Raw genomic sequence first — 19171 nt, 5'->3', positions numbered from 1 at the left:
TTTTCCTCAGTGCAAAAGTGTGAAAATGTAGAGTGTCATCGATTTCTCATAGAATTCTTTCTGGTATAGTAAAAGGTTCATATCATGAGCCAGGTATACTGAAGTTTTGTGTTGTCTGTAATCTTGTAAACATCTGCTAGTTTACCACTGGTGGCACCTTTAAGGAGAACAGTCTGCATGTTAATAATGAACACTGGCCATAACAAACATATTAATAAGTATCCAGCCTCTTAGCCTTATTCAGTTCATGGAAACTAAGCTACATATTGTACCTTACAGGAAGGCAAGGAGTGCCAGACACAGAGACTAGGTGTGTAGAATCCCATGGTTTACATCCTGTTTTACTCGTGATCCACTCCAGCCCAAAGAACGAAGCAGGGGGCGTGTCTATGATAAGGTTTTTTTTTTTTTATTTATCAGGACAAGGGATGACTGGTAAGTGAGATGACAAGAAAAGGAAAAACAAAACAAAAATGAGAAACATCCAGAAAAGAAAAATATGGGATAATGCACCTCTAAATAAAAACTATATTTTCCAGGTAAATAATATATCCATATATCCATTAAATAATTAAGAACAGCATTCAAAATGTATCAGACAAGCAACAGAAGAGTTCTGTGTGGAATGAATACAGTGATCTTTTTTTTTTTTCTTTTTTCTTTTTTTAAATGTGCCATGACAAATTTTATGGTCCTCCAATTCGTTCATTTAACGTTCCACCAACGCTTTCCAGACATCGCTTTGCATCCTGCAGTTAAGCAAGCAAAGCACAGTGCCTTTCAGAAGCACAGCAGAACCGACATGGCCGCAGTTTCTTCTCAGAGCATAGAGCTAAAATACACCATCAGTGCAGCCCTGAGTCTAGGAATAAGACAGAGCCAACATGGATGAACACTAACCCCACTGTCCCCACACAAAGGGGCTTTGGCATGGCCTATGCCAGGGAATTAGAGCCAAGATGGACAAACACAGACCCCAGCTTCCACAAATAAGGGGACTTTAACATAGCCCATGCTGAGGAGTTAGTGCCAACATGGAGATCACAGTGGAGTTATAGGAATGCATATGGCCACGCTTGACTGGGCAGTGGCAAACTACCAGGAGAAAGAGAAGAGTAAGAAGGAGCAGTCGATTTAAAATTACCTCTAACAACTGCCCAAGTGGCCTTAATCAGGGTTATCCTTTTGGGAGATGTTGAAGTTTGGGTAATGTATAATTAAGGTGGGTTATTAGTGACTGTTACATCTGATCTCGATTCTTTTTTTTTGTTTTGTTTTTTTTGTTTTTGCATTAGCTTCATACTCTATTTTGATTGAACAGTGCATTACACAAATGTACAAGGGAAAAATACTGCTTTTACACTATACATTTTCTAAAATATATACAGAGTAAAATAAGTTATTGATATTTCCATAATGAGTTGCAGCCGGTCTGCACTTATATGTGCATTTCAATGTGTTTGTGTGTGTGTGTGTGTGTGTGTGTGTGTGTGTGAGTGTGACAATGTGTGCAGAAATATCTTTAATTGTGAAACCACACACACACACACAAACACAAACACACACACACATCCCTCCACACGCTTAAACAGAAGTCTATTTCTACAGGCAGCTACTTATTTGGTTACAGAGTGAGAGATTTGTTAGAGCGAGCCAGTGAAAGCTAAAGTTCCTCCCAGATGCAGGTCAATAAAGTTAACAGATAAATTTCTTTTTATACAGAGCCCGAGGGTTGGACCCTCAGGTTACAATTACATCTTAAATATCCTAACTTTTACAACCTAAGATGTTAGCTCTAATAAAAATACATTTCTCAAAAATATTTCTTGCAGTGCTTTTTCTCGTTTAAGCATGCTTATGAATCCTTTTTTTTTTCTTATATTTTTCGTTTTATACTTTTTCGCTTGATGAGTACAACATAACAGAAGTCCCGCCTCTCAACCAAAACAAACTGCCAATACCAATGCTCTCAGTCTAACATTGTCTCAAAGTAACACACCATACTAAATCCATTGTCTTCCCCAGTACTGAATGGAACTGAGACAGACTACAGGTTATTTTAAGGACATCCCAGAGGTCATAGGTCATTCCGCCAAAAAGCTTCCAGTTTAGCATCATCATCGCCCAGTGTCCCTCCTGCACATAATTCACTGTTGATCTGTTGTCCTCAGTTGCAATGACTTTGCAGTTGAATTTTGGCTTAGTAGGCTTATTTTAGCGAGCAAGAGGAAAAAGGAAATTTAAAAAAAAAAAAAAAAAATGGAGGATTTGATGTATTGGTGTCATAATTATTTCCACACTTCCTCTTTTAGCCCTCTGAGGTGAAGTGTTCGCAGTCCTCTAAACCCCCTGGTTACTCCTCTTCACGCCTTCTCTGAGGGTAGCCTGGGGGGAGAGGAGAGGGTCCAATCCCTGTTTCAGTGAAGTGTAGGCCTGGAGGTTCCTCACAGGCCGGTGCTGAGGACACTGCTCTGGGTGTCGATTTGCGTCTGAGTTTGAGTTTGGATGCGGGTCTGTGTTTGAGTCTGTGTTTGGGTTTGGGGAGGGCACGCCTGGGCCCGGTGAAGGGCTTCGCGGATCTGCAGGTTGAGCTCCATGAGCCGGGCGCTTGCCTGAGAGAGATCCCGGCTGGGCCCCACCACGGCCAGGCAGCCCGTCTGGCCCAGCGTCTGGTGACGGAAGTAGATGTGCAGCAGCGTCTGGACGGCATCGTCCTTCTCGCTGCCAAAAATGTCGTTTGGCCAAAGGCACCTGGGATACGGATGGAAAGATAAAACAGAGAGGGGAAAAGGTGAGAGAGACGTAGAGACAGGACGAGAAGAGAGGAGCAGGAAGATTCGGGGAGAATTAAGGACACAGGAAGGCAGAGGCAAATTTATTTAGTGAGTTAATTCATTAGAAACCCAGATAAGCAGAGAAGATCAACAAACAGATGATATCAGACAGACTAATGGTCACGCAGGAACGACAGATTACAGTCATTTCATTCTGAGGACGTCTGCATCCTGGAGCATCCAAAACCCAGCAGACGATTCCGATTCTCTTCTAAGCATTTGAACATTCAGTTGTGCACGTGTCTGTCGATGTTTTTACCTGAAAGCTTTGACTTGAGTGAGAGCAGAACTGAAGTCTCGTGCTCTCAGACTCTCGATCAAAGAGTGAATCGCCGTCTCAGTGCTGGACTGCACCGCCTCAGACACGCCCACCTCCTCCTGTCCATCACTGATTGACTCCGCCTCTTTAAGACAGCTTTCCAAAATGGCCAACTCCTCTGACATGTTGGTCACCTAATAGACACAAAGGCTGGAATTTAACAATAAAAATTTTTTGCAGAGCAAAAAGAAAAAAAAATTATCTTTCTTTCAATTTTCACACACTCCGCTCAATTTCTGATGTACATCCACAAACGAACGTACACAATCACATTCTCTCACTGTATTTACTTCAACTCTATAAAGCAGATTAAGCATGTTAGTATTGATGGGCAATTAGCTGAATGGGTGATTGTGGCCCTGCCGGCGACGGATCTTCCTCAGTGAACGTAATCGAGTTACGTCTCCACTAAAGGTACTGAGCTAAGTCATCCCTCACATCCACATACAACAAGACTGACAGAGACAGACTCTGTGTGTGTGGGTACAGTTAATCTCATTAAACCCATGTGTGTTTGTGTCTGTGGTTCCACTGAGGCTATTGTGATGCGGTGAAAGCAAATTGTTTTGTGTGTTTGTATGTATGTGCGTGTGAGAGAGATACAAGGATTTATGTAGGTTTTTAGCCCATTTAACTAAATCGGTATGAATGAGTTTGCGTGTTGGTTCTTAAGAACCAACCTGAAGCCCATTTACATACAACACAAAGGAGACCCCCCTCCCCAAAGCCCTGTAGTGGCATACAACACTGCTAAATCTGTTCTAAATGTGTGTGTGTGTGTGTTTGCGAAATCCAAGACACAGGCAGCATATAGGCAGTATGGCCAAACAAAGATGTTCTTGGATGTGTGTCTCCACATTACCGGCCAAATTCACTTAAAACAAGCCACAGCACTGTCATTAAGACCAAGCTTATGGCTGATTATAGACAGTGGGGAGACACACATACACAGATGTGTGTTTGCTCGCTGGTACCTCAGCTTCTCTTTTGATGGTGTCCACTCTGCTGATGAGCTTACAGTAGGCTTGAAATAACAGCAGCAGCTGGAAATGCAACTTATACAACCGCCGACATAATTCCAGTTCCTGGCCAGAGACAGAGACAGAGAGAGAGAGAGAGAGAGAGAGAGAGAGAGAGAGAGAGAGAGAGAGAAAGAGAGAGAGAGAGAGAGAGAGAGAGAGAGAGAGAGAGAGAGAGAGAGAGAGAGAGAGAGAGAGAGAAGAACGTAAGATTATTTGAATGCACTTCAGTCTTACTCAGCTTTATATTTAGCATGGTCACACGACGCCAGACACAAACACAGATGGATAAAAGGATGTCCTGGGTTAGGGTTGAGGGAGGAAGAGATGAAAGGGTTAATAAGACCCGGAGTGGCCGTTCCATTGGTCGCTGCTGACCGCTGTTGCCTGGTCTGTATTGACCAGGCATGGTCGCTAACCCTCAAGGACACTAATGAAGAATTACAGGTATGCAATGTTTTGTTCTTTGTATTCTCTCTTGCAGCCTTCTTATAACAGCTGTTGTTGGATCATTTGTCAGTAGATCTGATTTACCGGAATGATCCGGAATTCTGTGTCACTTCAGGAAAGGATGGGGAAATGAAGTGATGAACATGCAGGATGAGGGGATGAGCAAAAGAAAAGAGTCTGATTGCTTTCTCTGTCCTCCACTCTGTGACCCAGAGACACATCCCTATCAATTACCATTTTTCAGATTTGGTTTTGGAACATCAAATTTGTACTGTCTTTTTTTTACTGTCGTTTTCATTAAGAAGGTAGGCAAGGTTAAATTAATTTTGAGATGAATATTCATTTAAGGCAGCGTAGTAAGTGAAGCAGATCACTTGCATACTGTTGAAAGGTTACTACTGGAACTGAAGCATTGTTAAGAGACACAGGGCAGAGACTGTCCAGAGTTATACTTGGTATGGACTGACCGTAAAGATATTTCTGCTTACAAATCCATTAAAAGAAAGTATGTAGAGTTTCATAATTGTAAAGAATGGCAGAGATGGGCAGAGTGTGTGGAGCGCGGCGACATGATTAAGATGATTAACGATGGGTCTAGAATACGAGAACCACTTACTGCTAGAAACTCCATTTGCTAAGCAAGAGGGAGAGCAGGTCACAAAACCAAAACAAAAAACAACAAACAAACAAACAAACAAAAAAAAACACAAGAGATGGAGAGAAAGACCGAAAATTAGTCAGCTCACCAGCCCCAAACCACATGATAAACAGACAGACAGATATAGACAGGTAGATAAAGAGATAGTCAGACAGACAGACAGATAAATAGATAGATAGATTGAAAGAGAGAGAGAGATAAACACAGTTGTATCATCTGTATCAGTGACTCAGAGAGAAGATCAAACAAACAAAAAAAAAATTGCCGCAGCCATGCAAACAGAGGAAAGAAATACTCTATAACCTGGATCACAGTTCCATTTTCTTTACTCCTAACAGTTTAATAACAGGGTTCATCGTTAAATTACAGGTCCATCCTAATGCAAAAGCTGCACATCATGTGTGTGTGTGTGTGTGTGTGTGTGTGTGTGTGTGTGTGTGAGGGGGGGGGGGCAACAGTTAGACCGAATGTTGGGAGAACAAATGACGCAGAAGTAAGGCAGGAAAAACTGAGGCCAGACAAAGTCAGGACAAGTTACACTATGCTGACAGAATGCAAGGACAAGAGGTTAGGAGCAGTCATCTCTCACGCTGAAGAAAAGACCTAATTGTGACATTCATTGAGAAAAATGGTAGGATAAAGGGAGAAAAAGGAGGGGTTGGCAGTGACAGAAAGAGACAAAGGACCAGCTGAATGGGGGGGAAAAAAAAAGAATACTGCAGAAACAATGAAAAAGAAAACAGAGAGAGGACAATAGGAAGGGAAGGGCAATTAAAAGGCTCCTCGGTCAGGCCAAGTCATTAGTCTGGGGTGCAGCTTTTCTCATGGATTTGTTACTGAACTCTTACAATGCCAGTAACATAACAACGAATATGTAACCCTCACATAACCTTTAAACGTCAGGTGAAATGCATAATCACATGGAGTAGAATAACAGTCACAAAGCTAGTCTACTGGAACACACAGGGATTTGCTAAAGTCAGCTGGTACGTATGTCAATTAGGAAGAAGATGAAAACCCTTTACATTAGCGCGTCCTTGGGCTGTCCTTGAGAAGGCTTGCCGTTTCACTTTTTCTTCTCTAAGATTTGTTTATGAATTGTTTTGGCTCTCTTGCTCTTCCTCCTCTCAACATAAACAACATAAAACAGTGCTGCTAACAGTCAGCAGTGTGATGTGTGTGTCTCACAGACAGTCCTCACACACCCTGTGAACCAGAGCAGAGCTGACAGCAGGGGGCTTGGCCTGAGCTCCACACAATATGACAGCAAAACAACAAAAACAACCACAAGAAAAGAAAGGAAAAACACAGATAGATGGGTGTTGTTTTTATATCTGGGCAACTGCTCCTCTGATAACAGTAAACACACACACAAAAATTAGGCACACACATACACACACACGCACACAGTCTCACACACACATACACACACAGTTACACACACACATACACAGAGTCCCTGTAGATAGGCAGAAGGGTGTGCATTACCTGAGCCTGTGTGCTAAGGCGGTGACTGCTGTCTTTATCTCCAAATGTCTTCCTGCAGTTATCCAACCACTGAAGGGAAGGAGAAACACACAAAGACTTACTAACAGGCAGAACAGACATCATTGAAGTAAAGACCAAGAGACATTCAAAAATTCACATTCATTCAAATATTCAAAGTGGAACATGTATGAGTTGGGGAAACGTGTGTGTTTTAGAACTGAAGCTGCACACCTTTCCATTAGAACACAACTGCCTGGTCTTCTCTATGACGCAAGATGACTCTGTGTGTGTGTGTGTGTGTGTGTGTGTGTGTGGGAGGGTAAATTTAATAAGAGAGGAGTACTTAGCGAATTAAAGAGGGTCTGGCTTTAGTGGAATGGGACTTGGCTCAATACTCTAGAGATGGTGCCTGTATCTCATCCAATTACAGTCTCTGAGTCCTCCACAATCCCATCAGCCCACTTCCCACCCGCATTCCCCATACTGTCCTCCCAGATAACTGATTTAGTGTTCTGGCATGGCTATTTTTAGAAGCCCCACTCAGGGGGAGGGCCCCTGATTTTGCGTGTAGCTTCTGTTGGCACGTGGCTGACGTGCTCACGTCATTCTGTGATTTAACTGTTACTCTCCACAGTGACTGCATGACACACCGGGGTCCTATTCATCTTCCTGCACCGTCAGCTTATTGTCTCTCTCTATTCAACCAATCAGCATGCAGCTCCACCACATATGGGAAATCATACACTGTTTCAGGTGTCACACACACACACACACACACACACACACACGCAGTACATGCAGCCCTAAACAAAATGCCTCCTTTGTCATTCCTTTGTGGCATATTCATTTTGTCAGAACATACCAACATGAACTCTGGTAGGGCGCACTACTGGTTTGTATTCTGTATAAAAGCTTGAGTCCGGTCTGTATATTTACATGCAACTGATTCATTCATAGCGACTGTGTATTCAGAACGATTATAAGCAGTCATATACTGTGACTAACTCTAAATGATCCGACCAGACTAGAGATTAACTAAGAGGTGTGGGTTTAAGGGAGGTGTGGCTGTAGCAGGAGTGGGTCTGTAACTGTGTGTAAGTGGGTGTAAAGACAGTAAGATGAGACTGTGCTGTGTAGTCTCACCTCCTCTGCGGCCTCTCTCTTGCCGTTGTAGGTGTCTAGGTGCTCCTGTAGCTCTAGCACACTGAACTTCAGTGTCTCCAGTAGTCCACAAGAGACCAGCTGCAAAAACACACACACACACAGTCGCACACGTCCTCAACAGTGTATTCACAAACACCACTTACACAACCCCATGAAACTGCAAATAAACAGAGGCACAACCAAACAGGGAAATCTGGAAATACAAAGGTCTGATTCCATTACATTAATTTGACATAAGTCTTGGCTTCAGAGCTCAGAGCCATATGAAAGCTGAATACAATGAGTATAATGGTGACATCATATTCCAGCATTCACACTGACAGACAGACAGCACTTAACATCTGCCGAGTCGACGGAAGAAAACATGAGTTGACGTGTAAATTGTTTTAAGTATCTCTAACAGTTTTCCTCACTCAAGGAAACACAGGGTTAGTTCTTTAAATGTACAAAGGGATGACGTCTTTCTTTGTTATTTCCTTGGACCTTGCAAACTACCGAAGGGTTTCTTTTTGTTTATTTGTGGTTGTTTTTTTGTTCTTGTTTTGATTTTCTGTGCACTGAGTGATGTTTGTATGGAGTATTAAAAAAAACATATGTACTGTATATGTATGACCACAGAAAAGAAAAGTACAGGGGGGTGACTTATACTCACAGTCTCCGCATCCAGTAAGACAGTGGGGCACTGAGAGCAGGAGGTCATGACCTCTAACGAACTGAGAAACTGGTTTCCCATTCGCTGGAGCCCCTCTCCGAGGAACCGTACAGAAGCATGGGTAATTGAGTCAAACTTTTTCTGTATGCTCTGTGAAAACAGATAAAAGCAAATCAATATCAAGGCACTACACATAAAAAAAAACAACCCCCAAATCTTTGTTTTCTGATGTTCTGTCATTGGCTAAACAGTCAGACACACTCACCTGAAAGAGTCGAGAGAACACGTGGAAAGTGTACACAGCACAGGAACCATCTGTGTCTGACAACATTTGGTTAACGTGGCACCGCCAGGCGTCCTCCTCGTCGTCGTAGGTGATGGGCTGGAAGGCTGCCAGGATGGCAGAGAGAAAGGGCGAAGGAGGCGGGGAGGCCTGAAGTTCGGGAAAACAGTCTGCATCTCCCTCATCCTGACTGTAAATACAACAATGCAACACATCACATTTACAGACGCCGACACATTTGTTGGCTACCCTTCCACGAACAGAGAAGAACCCACAATTTTCTCACGCAAATTTGATCCGACAGAATACTTCAAATGATAAAACAAGTGAAAATGGCATGGACAAAAACGATGGGACCCTTAACCTAATGTTTTGTTGCGCAACTTTTAGAGGCAATCGCTGCAAACAAGCGATTTCTGTAGCTCTCAGCGAGACTTCTACACCTGTCAACAGGTAGTTTGGGCTCTTCCTGAGCAAACTGCTACAGCTGTCTCAGGTGTTCTTTTCTTTGAAAGGTTCGGTTTTTCATCTGTGAACATAGAGCTGATGTGACGTGTCAAAAAGCTTCAGTTTTGTCTCATCTGTCCAAAGGACATTCTCCCGGAAGCATCGTGGCTTGTCAATACGCATTTTAGCAAATCCTAGTCTGGCTTTTATGTTTTTCTTTCAACAATGGAGTCCTCCCAGGTCTTCTTCTATTGAGCCCACTGTCCCTAAAAAAGCCACGAATGGTGCGATCAGACACTGATGTATCTCGACCTTGGAGTTCAGCTTGTATCTCTGGAAGTTTTCCTTAGCTCTTTGCCTACCATTCGCACCATCCTTCTGTTCAATCTGGGGTCGATATTTTTCTTGTGGCAGTGTCCAGGGAGGTCGACTACAGTCCCATGGCCCTTCAACTTCTTCATGATATTTGCAACTGTAGTCATAGAAGCATCAGGTTGCTTGGAGAAGGTCTTATAGCCTTCACCTGTCATTTTCTTTCTGATCTCCTCAGACAACTCTCTCCTTTGCTTTCTCTGGTCCATGTTCAGTGTGGTGCACACGAAGATACCAAACAGCAGATTGACGACTTCTCCATTTAAATAGGCTGAATGACTGATAAGATTGAGGACATGTGTGGTACTAATTAAAGAAAACAGTTAGCTTGAAATATCACTATAATCCAATTATATACGATCTTTTCTAGGGGTACCAACAAATCTGTCCTGGCCATTTTAGAATATCTTTGTAGAACAAACAATAATTTATCTCTTTTCACACTTTCTTTGCTTTACTCTATGACATACCAAAAGCATGCAGGTAAACATGAGACAATTGCTTTCAATTTCATCACTTTTCAGGAGGAATGAAGCATTGTTTCAATAAGCTGTGAAGGTACCAACAAATTTGTCCACGTCTGTAGTCAAACTAACATTATAATACGTACTAAGATACACTGAAGCATTGTAAACATAACCATGAATGTTATACCACTCACTCATCCACACTCTCTCTCTCTCTCTCTCCCTCCCTCTCACTCAAACCCCCTCCCTCTCTTCTCTCTTCCCCTTTTCTGCTCCTCCCTCTCTCCTTCTCTCACTGCAGATGTACCCTGCTGCAGTGTTGTTTCAGAGTGAAGCTACTGCAAAGGCTCTAAAACAAGCTCATACAGCTTATCCTATCTTATCACACACTCACTCACACACACACAGTCCAGTTTGACAAAAGAGCCTGATAAACACACACACACACACACACACACACACTTACGGGCCTGTTGGGCCAAAGAGCCTGATAAAGCAGACAGAGTACAAGTATTTGAAGCCTGTGCTGCTCAGCGGCGTAGAGGAGACAGTCTTCATCTTCATCTTCATCCTCATCCTCTTTCACAGTGCACTCTCTCCGCTCTCCTTTTTCCGCAATCTAACCGTTTCCTCTGCTCTCACTCTCTCTGTCTCTGTCTGTTTCTCTCACTCTCTCTCTCTTGCTCTCTCTCTCTCTCTCTCTCTCTCTCTCCCCTCTGGTGAAATCCTGGGATATCACACTGTTCTAACGCTTTGTGCCAACGCTGCATTCATACAGACTACAGCTCTATATCTTTGAAACGGATCTCAGTCACATTATACTGCCAAAGCAAGGAGACCAAGGCACTGCTTCCATGTGCGCATACACGTGCGCCCTCACATCCACCCCCACACACAAACATACACACACACACACACACACACACACACACACACACACACACACACACACACACACAGTCCATTCTGCTCTTAGGGGGAGGATCAACTGGAACATTGCCATCCACTCCAGCAATCTGTCACATTCTGCACTGCACTAATAAAGATCTATAACCCTTCAGTGTTTTTGTGTGTGTGTGTGTGTGTGTGTGTGTGACATAAAGTGAGAGAGGGGCGATGCTGTCTATTGGTCTGTGTGCTTAAGTGTGTCTATATCTGTGTGTAGGCACAAGAAGGCAGGAGGGTTGAGTTTTTGCGTGAAGCATTAAATGCTTCAAACGTTAAATTATTGGACATCTTTATAACTGCTCTGGGACCAGTGTCCTCTACGATGCTGGCCCTCCTTTCAGAGGACGCACTGATCCAGAGGAGAGGGGCCAAAGCCAGTCAACCCGTGCCAAGCATGAGCTCACTTGTCACTGCTAGTGTACCCCTTCAGTCCACTCACAGGTTGGCCTTACAGGCAGGCATGCACAATCACGCATCACAAACATGCACACAAACAGTGTTCAAAGAGCAATAAATGCAACTGAAAGGCTTGTGATTTAGGGGCAGCTGACTGGCCGTCGTGACCTCTGTGGTCACATCCATCAAACAGCAAAAGAACTGCCTGTTCAGATGTTCACCAAACAAACCAGATAAAAGGCTGACAATGTTAACATATGCCCAGATCTCAAAGGCACCTCAACAGGCTCACCGTGAACTTTCCTCACATTTTAAACATTTTTGGAATAGCTATGTTTGGCAAAAGCCGGACACCAACAAATCCACATAGAACAACCTCCATTTGATACCACAGAAGACAAGTCATATCTACAGAGCCAGACACAAATAATTTGTACCTGACAGGTTTGACTGATGAATGACTAATGAAAGAATTTTGTAATACAATGATAAGTCAGCTGTTGATTATTTTTACTTTCCTTGAAGTTTCTGGTGACATCAGGGAAGCAGAAACCTGACTATGAGTTAGGCGCATATTATTTATTGTATTTCACTCAGTCCGCTTGAATGCACACTGACCTAGCCTACCTGTTGGTGACAATCACTTTGTGCTTAGCCACATTTCACAGTCCAATGTCTGACATCCGGTCCTACCATTAGCATAAAGCCCATAACATTGTAGTTACAGGAAAATGTGAGGACAGTTTTCTAAAAGGTTAACGTGTAAACTGCACACTGCCTCTTTGGAAAATGCAGCTCAGAAAACTTTGCTTTAATTTGGCTCATTTTGGTAGAAACCGTTCCTGGCCTCCTGAGCTTTGTCAAGAGGTTAGGTTACGTTCATCTTCCTCACCTGGACATGCCGGAGAAGTCTGCCTCTTCTTCCTCACAGCGTTCGTCCAGTTCTTTCAGTGCCAGCGTTACGTCCTCCTCACACACTGAACAGGGGGTGCTGTCCGTGGCTGGGGGGGGCAACACCGTCTCCTCCTCACACAGAGACCCCGGCGGACTGTCTACTGCTGGCGGAGGAGGGGGGGCGGGGTCCAACTCGTAAGAAGGGTCCTGGTGGTCTTGGGAGTCCGGAAGGTCACAGAGCTCCTGAGGGTCTGGGGGGAGAGGTGGGGCACTCCCAAAACCCGTGTCCTCACTAACACTGCTGCTCAGCTCATCTGCAGCGGTGACACTAGCATCCTGTCAAAAAAGGCCAAGTGAGGTGGTCGCACACACACACACACGCTTTTAAACATGTGTAAAATATAACCTGATTCAAACACAAAGGGAAACTCATAGAGGCTTTTAATACTCTGACAACATTTTTACACCTACTGTAATGGATAGTCCCTCATGGTGCAAGGGACAAGTAGGACTCCTTTTGCCCTGGCTCCTGTGCAATAATATTAGTCTCTGGAGCATGGTATATGGCTGGATATTTTGTGGAATTTTATGATACTGCTGATTTAAGCCATTGGAAGCTAAGAACATTACACTAGTCTTGACCATCACTGGGGGACCTTAAAGCTCACAATTCACAAGATGAATCTGGTGCTCTACAGACAGTACCTCTATTAGGCAGAGAGGAAATCAATACAATGGAGGCCTAAAGTTTAATTTATCACCATACACTTATGCAGTGAATGTGACCTGAGGACTAATAAACCAGTGATATCAAAAGTAAATGGCACAGTGCCAGTACCACACATTTTCTAATAAATTAGATTCTGACTCACTCAGCTGCATTACGCATGTATCATAACATAACGCTCACCTGATGCAAATAAGAAAATTCTAATTTACACTTTATCTGTTCTTCTGTCACCAACAAGGAGCCACATACAGATGAGTCTCTTGAACTAAATGAACACAAGACTGTACGTGAAGGTGTGATGTAATGCTAAAAACCTTTACACCAATGTAAGAAACCAGAGTTGATCATGATAAGCGATCTCAGGATAAGTTACAGGCACCGAGGGATTCACACGTTAATAACCAAGAGTGCCAGCATTAACTCCATAACACACATCAGTATGGATAAGAAACGGTAAGCTTCCCGAAGACTTGAGGAACACGTTGCCTCCCTCTCTACCTCATGTTTTATTTAATCCCGCCGCAGGACAGGACGATGACGCCCAGTAAAGGAAGGCTTAATTGAAATCTCTTGTGTTTTCCAGTATTTTTTTTTTTGTCTTATCCATACTAAAGACCCCTAATGCATTAACTGAAGAGGTGGGTGGCAGGTGGCCAAAGCGGGAACGATATTACGGAAAGCCTTTACGGACGTCTGCCTGTCGTCAGACAGATGAGTAAGAGCCCTGATGGTTTTTATCTTCTGCTCATTACGCTAAGAGCCCGAGATGACGGCCCAGATGTCCTTGAGCTGATACTGGACAACAATTGGGCAGGACTTGGCAGGGCTAGAGGTTCTCCCCCTCTCCATAGACAGGGCCATTCATATCTATTACCAAAATTAGCAGAGAGTACTTTGTGAATGGTAACCAGGAGAATGCTGCGTTTTTTCCTTCATTCAAGTGATATCATCAACAGCCTCATGTCTGTGGGGATAAACTTGACACTGCATGAGCATTTGACCAGTAGACAAAGAGTCTTCGGACAAGTTACTTATTTCAAACCCCCATCAAAAAGTCCTGATTCCAACATTATGGATACCGAAATACATTCAGAAATAGATCTCACCACTTGCACAGTCAGTGAAGAGACAGTATGTTAGTAAAGTGTTAACAAAATAGCAGTGCAATGCCTATTAGTATGTTAGAAGTTTTCCATTTATACTGATACATGCTCCCATGTTTTACCTGATCTACTTGCTGATAATCTCTGGCTTATCGGGCCTTTTAATTCTGTGCTCTGGAAGGGTGATTTTGGCTAATACTCACACAAGGATTGGAGGTCCGTAGGTTGCTATGGGGGGTTCTCCATCAGGGTTTAACAGAATTAACTTCTGTCTTTCCAAAGTTTCTGAGTCCATATTAAGGGTACTTTTAGCGCAGCTGGCCTGAGGTGTGCGCATTGCCTCTAACAAATAATCTCTCCCCAATCACGGCAAGCAGATGCATAAGCCCCTTCGATATAGCACTGTCATTGACATATTTCGGCAGATTACAGAGGCATTTCGCAGATCAGCGCAAAACAGCGGGATACTAACAAAAGGAGCAAAGCATTTCCGCTAGGTATCAAGATTGTATGACAGAAAGACAAGCAGACAAGGAAGGTGTACCACAGGGCCCTATATTAGGACCATTACGCTTTTAAGAAAATCCATTTCCAACCCTATTAGCAAGCAAGAATAGGGTCTGGATCTCCTCTCATACAGAGGGCAAGAATCAGCAGAACATGGCAACAGGAAAGAAGGAGAAAAGAGCAAGAGAAAAGGCAAGAGCTAGAAAGCACCCATACACCAAATTTTATTAGAGCTCCCGATTGGTCCCACCTCAGGCGGCTGGCTGCTATTGCTGTCAGAGTGGGCGGTCTCATGGGTGGGGCTGTCTGGACGGGGCAATGGTGGAGTGGGTGTGGCCTCCTCAGTCAAGACACTACTGGAGGATTCCTGTGACTGTTGCAGGGAGTCCATGTGATTGGAAGTTGCGTCATCAGTTGCTGAGTCACTGTTGAGCTGTTTAAGTGCAGACCAAGTGCATTTTAAATAATCTCCACAGTAACAACAGTCACACAGTCAAATTAAATAGTTACTAATCTATTGACCTGCTATCACAAAACAACATGCAACCGCTTGTCACTACATGCCAGCCATGGAATAACGGCTCACATCACGCAGTCTATCTTGTTAATGGTTGAAACATTTGTGTTACTCAAAAACAAGCTTATGTAAAAGGCATTAGCCTATACTTTAAAAGTTTCTTTCAAATATCTGCATTTTTCCATGTTTAACATGACAACGTGCTGCATGCTGCAAGAGTTACTTTAGTCTCACTCATACAGTGCACAGGAATGAAGGAAGGAGGAGTTGAAGAACCACCAGTGGGAGAACTACACCTCCAAAGCATTCGAAAGGAGCAGTTATTAGCATCAACAGCAAGGCTTTCATCTTTGCTGATTATTAACTCTGCTGAAAGGCTGGTGTTTCATAGCAAGCAGAAGGGAGCTGTTAAGATAACTAAATTGACTAGATCATGCTAAATCAAAATCATGCAGTTAAAATCATTCAGACTAATCTTTAAAAAGGTAATCAGACCATGCTGTTAAGTTTTTGTGATTTTTGATGCAGATGAACAATTGCTAATCATCTATGTGGCCCAAGAGTTCATGATTTCTGCCTTATTACAATATGATATAGAATTTAAGTTCAGAAAGTTAAGCACCATCAAAAGATCAGAGCGAAGAGGAACTTACTGGTCCCCAGAATCCTATTCATCCCCAATTAAGATGAAAAGAGGGGCATCTCAAAAATGAACAAGGTCTGAATGGAGTATGACAGAGGGGAGAGAAGGGTAAATTGAAGGTGGAGGGCGGTAAGGTTTGGCTGGGTGGCAGAGGGACTGGACTAAAAAAAAGACTGGGGGTGCTGGTTACGAGCAAAAGCAAGCGTCTAATCACGCTTAAGATGAAGGTGGCAGCGGCTAAGCCCAGCTTGGCGCCCAGACACACCATGCCGGAGCCCCGTGTGGGGAGTTGGGGCCCGGGGGACGGGGGACTTACGAGGTTGGAGCGGGTGAGAATCTGGCTAGCGCTCAGTACCTCCTCCTCAGAAGATTCGTCTGTGTCCTCCTGATTGGTTAGGTTCAGACTGGGCGTACTGCCAGTGTACTGACACTCCTGCAGTGACGGCGTGTCACCCTTATCCATGCTGTCCAAAGAACGCCGTCGCACGCCCCAGTTGAAGTTGTCCATGCTCTCCCCCTGCAGGGGAAGGAAGAAGCAAAAAGAAATTTTCACCACTTGGAAACATATCAAAGTAAATGACATCAGCTGACCTCTGAAAAATAGACAGAAAACCAAGAAACAAACACAATTACAGAACACAACCAAATAAAACAAGACAACCAGGTACACGACAGATGACTACACAAACACACTACAGCTTGAGCGAGTCATACAATGAACAAAGCAGCTAAAAAATTCTTCAGAGTACCTGAACACTAAGTTAAGAATTTTAATATGAGTGTAACCATAATAGATAATATATATAAAAAAAATTGAAAACGGACAGGAATGACTAAAGCACTGAAGCCTAGGACCTAATGGACACACTCCACTGGATGAACCTATCATTAGAGCTAACAGAAGTCACTCTAGGCATGAAAAATACCAACTGACTGACAGAGGGCCAAGATGTCACTGTGAAAATACAGGCAGTGCTCTAGAATGCTCAGTGACTCCAAACGTAACACCAAAAACTTACCTGCATCTCCTGGATGCAAGAGGAAAGGAAGCACAACAAAGGAATTAGAGAGTGTTAGAGTGAGACATTAACACGGAGGACACTGCACTCTGTCAAGGTCCACATTTGTAACCACACACACAGACACGCACTTGTTCAGACAGAAAGAGACACGGATGCACACAAATACAGCAACACAAGCAGTCAGAATCACTTTTCCTACACTACTGTAGGTGATTAGCAGAGAAAAAACGAGTTTTACAAAGATAGGACGTAAATATTAGGAACGAAAAGGCAAGACAGAACCTGGATCATTTGTTCACATCATTTAGTCGTTACAGACTACAAGTTAACAGTTCAGTAGCACTACATAGAGGTCAGCTCTTACCTCTGCATCCTCCAACTCCACATCCAGAAAGTCAAAGTCCTTGAAGACACCAAACTGTTGTTCACTTCCAGCGTCTTCCGCCTGCACCTCCTCCTCTCGGGCTTCTTCCACAGTGGGAATTAGACTGGTCTGCTGGTCACCAGTGTCAAGGTCCTCGTTAGAGGAGAAAACAACCTAGAGGCCCAAAAGGATTTACAAACTCATCATTTACCTTTCAAGTCAAATCAGCACTATACTTTTGACTGACACAGCAAATTCCGAGCAAACAAGTCTCGAGAAGCGGTACGCTACGAGTGACTACATGTCTTTTAAAACACAGTGAACAGCTGAGGCACTTACGGAAGGATTCTTGGGCAAGCCAGACTCAGGGCCACACAGAGACAGAACGTTCATCAGTTTCTCTCTAGTTCTCCTCTGGAGATGCAAAACAGTAAACCATTGTGTTAAATCACAGAACACTAGCACAATCTACATCAGTCTGGGTCTACATGTACAGACATCTGTATCTACGTCATTTGAATCTTACAAATCCATACAAAAACGTATTGATACTCACATCAATAGACTGAACTACAGAACAACCTATGATTATATCAGACAGTTACAGACCACATCAGGCCATTAATGCAATCACAGCCATACACACTCCCAGTACCTACCTGAGAGAGCTGGGGTCTCTTCCAGCTGACGGGCACTAGGCCGTTTGAGTTGGAGCCTGATGAGGTGGAGGACGTGCTCCTCGTCACTGCGATGACCTGTGGTTTCCCATTACGCCCTGCTGCGTTACGCTGGTCCCCATACTTATGCCCTATTATGGGCGTCTGACAATCAAAGACATTATATTAGGACCATAAACAATTTTTGATTGTAGGAACTGGAGACAAATGAGGATCGATTCCAGATGCTTCCAGGGGAGAGTGTGTACCTCTGAGATGTCAAAGTGAAAATCCAGAGTTTTGCCTGGGAGTTCTTTGGAGGAGCTGTTGAAGATTCGAGTAAAGGCGATTTCTGGGGAGCTGGTTGAGTCCGTGCTGTATGAGCGCTGGACTTCATCAGGAACCACCAGACTGGCTGAACGAGACACCACCAACTTCAAAACATTCTGGGCCTCTTTCCAGTATGGACTCTGTATATATACACAAACACAAAATTAATGAAGAGACCTGTACAAATTTTGAACAACCTGTACAATGTACTTGATATAGTACAAACATAGCTTAGCCCTCCTTATCAGACTTAGAAAAGATACACACACATACGCACGCACACACGCAGACACAAGCATCAAATATTCATTCTTGTTAAAGTAGGCAGTGAGTGCAGAATTGACCTGAGGCTACCGAATACAAGGCCAAGTCTTTGAATGGGGATGAAAAGAAAACTTGTTTCTCCCTTGCACTTTTAATATCGCATGCATCAAAATCTCTCTCTTCCCCTCTCTCTCTCTCTCTTTCTCTAACCTCCCTATTTCTTTCTTTTTCCCCCCTCCCTGAAGTCAGACCTCCTGAAAAGCCTAGGAAGGCAGAGTAATGGTTCCCCTTCAATCAGAGCTCGGCCAAAGTATGTCATTAAACAAACCGCCCCAAGCTCTGAAGTGTATCATCCACTCACACATACAAACGTACATTCCTAGACAAAGCTCTTACATACTTAACATACCTGAACATATTTTCCTATGATCTTCATGATCTCTAAATTGAACTGTTTCACTGGAGCTGCTGATAGGTCAATGTGACTCAGCAAACTGTAGATGATCTGTAGCAGAGACTGCTGCATGCTGGGAAGGCCTTTCTCCAGTAGCTGGGATTGGAAGTCAAGAGGGTACAGGTTAGAGTCAGGTCGCGACAATACGTAGATGATATGAGGGATTAGCGTGGGAATCGCTGGGACGTAC

General features: G+C 43.6%; 1 protein-coding gene across 4 annotated transcripts in view; it reads right to left on the bottom strand.

The window, feature by feature from the left end:
• Window positions 1-1479: 1479 nt before the first annotated feature.
• fryl (furry homolog, like) overlaps window positions 1480-19171 on the bottom strand; it is a 72061-nt gene continuing 54369 nt past the window's right edge. For 3 of the 4 annotated variants that reach the window (XM_030770994.1, XM_030770991.1, XM_030770993.1), the window contains 15 exons: window positions 18937-19077; window positions 18203-18403; window positions 17937-18098; window positions 17617-17691; window positions 17278-17451; window positions 16208-16408; window positions 14982-15164; window positions 12390-12727; window positions 8850-9057; window positions 8585-8734; window positions 7912-8010; window positions 6769-6837; window positions 4128-4238; window positions 3094-3287; window positions 1480-2751 (listed from right to left, as the gene is read on the bottom strand). In XM_030770994.1, the coding sequence (XP_030626854.1) occupies window positions 2445-2751; window positions 3094-3287; window positions 4128-4238; window positions 6769-6837; window positions 7912-8010; window positions 8585-8734; window positions 8850-9057; window positions 12390-12727; window positions 14982-15164; window positions 16208-16408; window positions 17278-17451; window positions 17617-17691; window positions 17937-18098; window positions 18203-18403; window positions 18937-19077 (2613 nt within the window). In that variant the 3' untranslated portion in view covers window positions 1480-2444. The remainder of the gene's footprint in view (window positions 2752-3093; window positions 3288-4127; window positions 4239-6768; window positions 6838-7911; window positions 8011-8584; window positions 8735-8849; window positions 9058-12389; window positions 12728-14981; window positions 15165-16207; window positions 16409-17277; window positions 17452-17616; window positions 17692-17936; window positions 18099-18202; window positions 18404-18936; window positions 19078-19171) is intronic. The other variant, XM_030770992.1, reaches the window with a different exon arrangement.

This window comes from Chanos chanos, chromosome 4, assembly GCF_902362185.1.
Source record: "Chanos chanos chromosome 4, fChaCha1.1, whole genome shotgun sequence".
Taxonomy (NCBI): domain Eukaryota; kingdom Metazoa; phylum Chordata; class Actinopteri; order Gonorynchiformes; family Chanidae; genus Chanos; species Chanos chanos.
Note: the sequence above shows the minus strand (reverse complement) of the source record. Positions and strands in the feature narration are given on the sequence as shown.